Here is a 7550-nt window from a genome sequence, read left to right as displayed (position 1 = left end):
GTGCCGGCTCTCCCCCTTTCCCCAGAGACCTGAAGGGCTCCTCAGGGAAGCCAAGGTGTCCTTCCCAAAGCTCTTGCAGTTCAGAGCTACCTACCCCAGGGCTTTCCGTAGGTACAAAGAAGTGCTCCTCATGCTGCTCGCACCACACACAGATGAATTCCTCCAGCCACATACAGCCTCAGGTTTGCTTCCAATCCCCGCTTTCTGGCTGAGCCACTGCAAAGGCACCAGACATGACTGGCAAATGCCACCCTCGCTGCCACATGGACCTGGGTAGTTGTGGGGCAGCTTTTGAGTGGAAGAACTCAAAAGAGCACCTCTATGCCCCAGTGTGGCAACATCCTTTGTGTTTGCTATGCTCAATGCAACTCATGGGGTCCATTTCACTGCAGGACATTTTTATTTAGCATGTCTTCCTCCAACCTCTTTTATTTAATTATCGTTAAATGACTGACCATGAACACCTGCCCTGACAGCATGGACTGAAGCATCTACCTTTCAACCACACATTATGTCCCAACTAATGGGGAGCAGTTTTGAAAGGAAGCAGAGCTTTCAGCTGAGCTTCTGGAAAACTTCACAGGGCTCTGATTTGCTGATACAGAGGGGACAAAACGCCATCCTCACCTCCCCACCAGGACTTGGGAAGGGCCTGACAAGATCCACACATCCATGTTCACACATCCAGTGTGTGAACAATGAAGGGAAGCCTGGAGGAATTGCAGATGGACCAACTCAGGTGCCCTTTCATTTAATCCTTGTCTGATTAACTTGAACACCCATGTTACCAGTCGGGCACCAATTTGATCAATTTGATTTAATATTGTGTGCATATGTTTGCTATAACTTGAAAACAGAGCATTTTAGAACGAGGTGAAGAGACTCATTCCCTGTTCTTCCAGTTTTCTTTCTTAATTAACTGGCTTTGCCTCATTTGGAATCTTTTTGCTAACTTTAAAGGCCAGAGCCGTTCAATGTCTGTGCCTGGAGGGGCTGCATGCTTCAGCTAAGGTGCTTCCATCGGAAGTTTATTTACTGCTGCTGGACTGCAATGGCTTGCTTCATAGGGAGGCACTGGAGAGAGCTCCGGAGGGAGCTCAGTGTGAGTCTCTTCCATGGAAGTCTTCATGGTGGCCTCCTCATAAGATGGAGGCAAACACACGGTGAGGAACGAGGCCTCAGGGAGCAGAGTGGAGTAGTGGAAGCTCTGCTCAGTGTTCCAGGGCAGTGCTGAAAGGAAATTGGACACATCGTGCTCAGGCAAGGCCTCGGGAAGGTCAATGCTGAAGATCTGCCCCTGACGGGTGGAGCGCTGGCAACGGCGGTACAGGAAGAGCAGCAGGAATGCCAAGAAAAGCATCATGGTGGCAGGCAATATGATGCACAGGAATGGTTCTATGTCTTCTTTGGTTGAACTTATCTGTTGTCTGCTCTGTAATTAAATCAAACAGGTAGTATATCACACTCCTCCTCTTATAAAGAGGGGAAAAAATACATCTCCCGGTCCCTCCAATATGACCTAATAACTCCTGCATTTCCCTGTGCTTTTCTGTCTTTGCTTTAGTGGTCCTCAAGTAATACATTTTACAGGATAGTGTATTGCCAAACCCTATCTGTTAGACCATAAAATAGTATACTTTGACTGCCAAGGACAAGAGAAATGAGAAGTCACAAGGGAAAGTGAGTTTTTAAGTAAGATGTGGTTTGTCAGCATAGCCTGAATTGGGACTTGCTCTTGATACTGCTCTGCAAGCTAAACACGAATCTTATATCCTTTTTAAAACTATGGAAAAATAGCTTCATAGCAGCTGTGACTGTTCTGAATTTAAATCTTCTGCATAATATAGCACAGAAGACCCCTGTTCCAAGGTTTGTGAATTATGCTGTAGTATTAGCAGAAGTTATAAACCTGACTTTTAAAATAAGGTCTGTGCTATTCTATTAGCTTCGTGCAAATATTAATATACTATATTTCACATTTGATTCTATCTCTAGCTTCTAACAACTGGTCTCATTAAAAGTTTAGTCTAGAGAAGGGGAAAAAAAGTCCTAAAATTATCATTCACTACATAAGTATTTGAAGGCAGTAGTCAAATTGTTTTTTTTTTACATTTTTATGGTCAGACTAGATAGATGAATTGATCAGAGTTCTGTAATCATGAGTGAGGGTGAATTTTCAAACTAAGAGAAATCTAATGGTTCTTTTCTCAGACTCTTTAGAAGCATGAATACAAATGAATTGCTTTCAGTAATGGCTTTGTAAAAGAGTAGTTCAAATGTAGTTCAAATGCCATCTTCTTAGCCCATGAAAACTTCCTCTGCTTGTTCTCATCCTGTTAAACAAAAGTCACACATACATTATGTTACCCCTCCACATTTAGTAGTAATAGTACTAAATTATTATTCTGTGGTTGTGCCCAAATGGACGAAAGTAAATAGGTTTTGATATTTTCCAACAAAACTAACAGTGTAGGGGAACTTTCTACTCTTCTTTCTGAAGCAGACCCACAATGGGTCTGAGACGAAAACCATTAAAGTAATTTTAAAATAACTTGAAGCTATTGCGGATTAGACATTTTTCTCCTCAGCTGTCTTTTGCCACAGAAAAGCATACCAAAGATCTATCTCATTTTAGCCATCATTTGTTACTAAAGAGTTTTTGGCAGTAGAGTCTATTGTCTTACTTGGCCATTAAATGAGTGTCAGGAAGCAACAGAGAGAGGAGAAAAAGTTAGTCTATTACTGTCATGAAGCCATTAAGTTGTTTAAAAATAAAGGGACTTTCTTTTAAAAGTTTCATATTAATACTTCCTATTTTAAATTATAATATGCTTTATCTTATAAGGTGAATAGAACACGAGGAATAATGAGAAAAAACATACTGTATTATGTTTATTCATCATGTATTTTGAGATTGGTACTACTATCTTATTAAGGATTTATAATTAATATTTAAAGAGCTAAGCTTATATTAGAAAGAATTAGTCATGATCAGTGAAAAACACACCATGAGAAAAACACAAGTGGGATTATGATTCTCTGCAAAATATTAAAACATGAAGCAGGTAGAATTGCAAACTCATGTCTGGTAAGTGTTTGTGTATGCTGATATGTGAGACTAAGGACCAGTTCTTCTGAGTCTGTGTCTTAAGTGTGCACATCTCTTTAAACACAGCTAATGTGTTTAAAAGCTACCTTTCCTGATTTGGTGATATCTGTAGGCTAATTAAGGTAAGATTTGAATTGATTTTTTTTTTTATAAACTAGACTATTAACATTGCCCTACAGTTGCCCAGAGCTAGAAGCATAAATCACAGTAAGCTGCATATTCATTTTATTATTGCACCCTGCCAAACATTTTTCATAGTCTGATTTTACACTGAGCTGTAGCTCAAGAAGTATTTACTGCAGCTGATGAATTTCTAGTAGATATATCTGAATAGGTATCAAAAAAAAGTATTGGGAGACAATTGAGCAGTACAAGTCACAATTTTTCTGATATATTTTGTGTGCCTTTCACACAAGAGGCTACTGAGAGGTGTTGCAAAGATCTTCATAAATATTTGGATAATATTATGCTCACAAAAAGAGATTCGCCCAAAATAGAAATAATTTTAATAAAATCAAACAGATAACATTTAAAAATCTCTTCTGAAGTTCTAAAAAATAAGGAAGAAACAGTTGGTCAACATGTAGGCATGCAGCTAACAAAAAATAGCTGCTGGGACTGAAAAATAAAAGAAGCTCAATCTTTGGTAATTAAAAAGAAGGTGTAAGCAAATAAACAAGTTCTCTACTGCTTAACATCTGGAAGTTTCCAAACAAAGCACATTAAGTGACATACTTAGGGACTCATTTGGTAGCTTTCTTCCCCAGTTTGTTTCCAATACTGCTGTTTCACTTCAGGTGAGCATGTTCTTCCTGTGTTATCATGGCTAGCTACTGTACATTTAATGCTTCTTCCAGCAAGGAACCAGCTACAGATTGTATTGTTTCTCATAATGAGAGAAAGGAAGGAAAACTGCATGGAATAAAACTGATTGTGTTTGCAAGTACTCTATTTTCTCAGGACTGATTTTTAGTAGCACATTGTGGCCATGGCAAGAACATCCTGATGTACTTATTCCCTTTCTTTCAGTTTGTATCTTTGTATGTATTGAAGCAATGGCTCAGTTTTTCAAAACTGTGAGCCCAAAAGGGAAGTAGTAAAGCCTTTCACTAGTGATTTCCCCATGTCTTTCCACTGGGCATGTACAGTTTGTAGCTTACAGATTACATGACCCATATCAGTTTAGATGAGCTTTTATTCTTGCCAATTGATAAATGAAATGCAGAAAGCAGATGAATTGTGTGACATTTCCATAACAAGGAATTGAATGGTTTTAGAGCTGAACTCTTTATATCAGCAAAAGAAATCAAATACCTGGTTTAGAAGGGAATGACCTGGTAAGGGAAAATGTGTGTTTAAAGGAAGCTTTTGTATAAGCATGGAAAGTTGAATGTTTACTTGGTTCACTTGAATTTGCAGCGAAGTGAGTGTTTTATTGGTTCTAGCATTTGTGTTGTTAATGATTTGCTAGGTTATTTAGAATTTTATAGAACATTTTTTTGTGAATATATACCATATTTACACTCATGTTTTTCAATATGGCTTTTGAAGTCGAAGTAAGAAACAAGTTATTTCTGAAATACTTTAAGGATACTTGAAACAAAGTCCGAATTGAGAATGAATGGGTTGGGATCTGTCTACATATGCTTTTCTAAATTTCATCCTGCTTCTTAAAAGCCAATTCATTATTGCACTTAAAAAGTAACAACGTACAGCTATGTTGGCAGATAGGAAAATATTCTGATGTGTATTTATATATAACACACAATTTTAAAGTAATCCTAGCTTTGCATTTTCATAATAAATAACTGTATTGAATAAAATACCTTTTAAAATGTGATTCTGATGATGCTGTAGCTGTGCATTTCTATGTGTCAGACAAAACCATTTTCAAGGGATGAAGACATTGCTGTTGGAACTCTGGCAACGTTACTCATAAGGTAGAATTAGTTAAAATTGTAGAGACATCTTAAAACTATGTTTTCTTTTGTTCTACCCTCCCGCCCCCCGTATATTTGATATCTCAGCCAACTAGCCATTAGCATTTGCTAATAATACTCCATTTGGACTTTTACTAGACTTTTCCTTTAGGTGCGCCTTACGTTGTAATCTGTCCTCAGAGGCACCCTTGCTCTGCACCCCGGCAGGACAGAAGAGCAGGCTGTGTTTTCATCTCGGAGGGCTCTTCCCTTCCCCCACTTGCCTGCGTGTGATCCTCCCTCCGAGAAGTAATCAGTGGAGAGCTTAGAGACCGGAGTTCACTGCTGACTGCCACTGACTCCTAACATCTGCAGAAAGGCTTCGCGGGACCAGATCCAAAACATAAACATGTTTTTGGGAAAAAAAAAATCAAGGAATAGCAGATGCATTATGCTTAAAAGAAATAATTAAAGTTTACTACCTGCTGCTTCATCCAGATTTGCCTTCTAGTGTTTTCCTGTCGTCACAAATGTGTTTGAAACAGCCTAACAGCAACAAATGCCCTGGTTCTATGAACCTTACTGCTTTGCTACATCTCACTACCCATGTTTTCACTTTGTCCTTACTCACTGAGCCATTATACAAACATTTGCTCACGCATACACACACAAAGCCGAAGGACACGACATGAAGACAAGGCAAGGTACCGACCTGAAGCTCTGTTTCCAGAAGTGGCCCAGTGGGTTCGCTGGTTAACCAGTCGTAGTTTCCCCTGTCAGCATGCCCAAATTTTCTCCAGTTGCTGCCTAGGAGCCACCTCATGCTTTCATTCACCTGCTCTTCTGCCGTCGTGCCTCCACCTTGCTTCACTGCTTGCAACTGTGTCCCCGCCTTCCAGCCTTGACCCAGCTGGGCTGCTCTCAGCTAATGATCATTTGTAAATTGTATTCCGTTTATAGTGTAAGGAAAGGAAAAAATAAGTCAGACAGTCCCCTCTCCCCCACCATCAGGAGAGCAAGCAAAGAGATGTCCGATCCTCTCCCCGCGTCCCCTCGGTCTCTGTGGATTTGCTTCCGTGGCCTACATTGCCCGCAAAGCCGGCATCAGGTATCAGGGAGCCCAGCTCGGATAGCGCTCTGATTGGAGAGTTCCCTGCATTAGGATTATTAAAAGGGGAATTTGCATGTGAATCTGAGACCACATGGTCATGACTCCATGTGGATAAATAACGTTCTATATTTAGATATCTAATAAACACTTTTCCAACAAAATAATAATAATAATAATAAATCTCCAATGTCCAGACTGGAAGTTCCCTTCTCAGATATACATAACACAAGGAGGAATCAGCAGTCCAGGCAGATTTTTCTTTTCCATTGCTGGAATATACAGTAAATAGTGAAATGGGGTTTCTGGGTAGAGAGGCAAGGATGTAAGGCTAAATGCTATGCTGAATTATTTACAAGTATTTGAATGTAGATGATAATGATAAATGCAGAGAGAGATTGCTGTCAGAAGAGCTTTGGTCACTGAGAGTATAAGACTGCTTTCAATAATTTGTTGTTGTTGATTTTATTAAATCTGTATTGTTTACTGCCCTGTAGGATACATGTTGTTAGACGGAAACTTCTGCAAGTGAGATCCTTTTGTTATGTCTTTTTTAAAAATATTTATTTAACCTATGTCGGTTAAACGTTTGATGCGGAAAAACTGGAGGTGACTTTTTTTTCTTTACTCTGAGTGGGGGGAGAGGCTATTGATAATATTCAGTTGAACTGTAATGTACTTTGCATGGTTCATGGTTTCTTAAGGTTGCCCTGATCAAGCAAAAACTCTTTTTTTTTTTTTCTGTAGTGATAATACAAAATTGGGTGTCAGGATTCCTATATTTTATTTCTTGTTTGGATTTATTTTCTTCCACTTTTTTTCAAAGTAGAAAGGAAGGAACTCACTGCTCTTCAGAAATTGCTGGGATAATTCAGAGCAGAGTGAATACTTAAAACTTCAAAAAAGACAATAGGAAGCGTCAATGCTTGATATTTCTGACAAATGTGTATTCTGAACAAGAGTTTATTTCAGAAGGCAGGGTCTGATCCCTGCAAATTCACATGCATGATGGATTTAACCTATAGATGAACCTGGAAATCATTTGGAAAGGAAAATGGTTTGATAAACCTAGCCTAATCTGCAGCTGGAGTGGTGATGGAGATGGCTGTTGAACAAAGGGTTGGTCTTGGTGCTCAAGCAACTGCGTCGCTCCTTCGGGAACTAGATTCTGTTCTCGCTTCTGCTGAAGATTTCTTGTGTGATCCTTGAAATGTCACCTCAGCCAGGCTTCCCCACGACGGTGGAAAGATTGCTCCTTTTCTAGGTGCCACACTTGTAATCTTAGCAAGCACTCGTGGCTGCAGCCAGCGTCAGGGGGAGTTACGGTTGGTATCACGATGTTACTCTCCTGAGAAGCTGGGTCCTAAGTGGGACTTAGCAGGTTGCACCAAAATAATAAAAGACTTGTGACATG

The 7550-nt window shown here is 39.6% G+C and overlaps 1 protein-coding gene across 1 annotated transcript; it reads right to left on the bottom strand.

Moving 5' to 3' along the window:
* Nucleotides 1-1006: 1006 nt before the first annotated feature.
* SMIM28 (small integral membrane protein 28) lies at nucleotides 1007-5851 on the bottom strand. The gene is made up of 2 exons (XM_088529674.1): nucleotides 5741-5851; nucleotides 1007-1432 (listed from the first exon to the last, which is right to left on the bottom strand). Exons 1-2 carry the CDS (start codon nucleotides 5849-5851, stop codon nucleotides 1007-1009), a joined length of 537 nt encoding a protein of 178 aa, XP_088385800.1.
* Nucleotides 5852-7550: the final 1699 nt, after the last annotated feature.

Source organism: Tinamus guttatus, unplaced genomic scaffold (assembly GCF_059628265.1).
Source record: "Tinamus guttatus ecotype Peru unplaced genomic scaffold, ASM5962826v1 Tinamus_guttatus_pri_ptg000336l, whole genome shotgun sequence".
NCBI lineage: Eukaryota > Metazoa > Chordata > Aves > Tinamiformes > Tinamidae > Tinamus > Tinamus guttatus.
This window is presented reverse-complemented; position numbering and strand designations above follow the sequence as displayed.

Coding starts and splice junctions, on each gene's coding strand:
- SMIM28 (XM_088529674.1), bottom strand. CDS start 5,851: ATGAGGTGGCTCCTAGGCAGCAACTGGAGAAAATTTGGGCATGCTGAC. Junction 1,433..5,740: donor TTCTGGAAACAGAGCTTCAG/GTCGGTACCTTG, acceptor ATTTAATTACAG/AGCAGACAACAGATAAGTTC.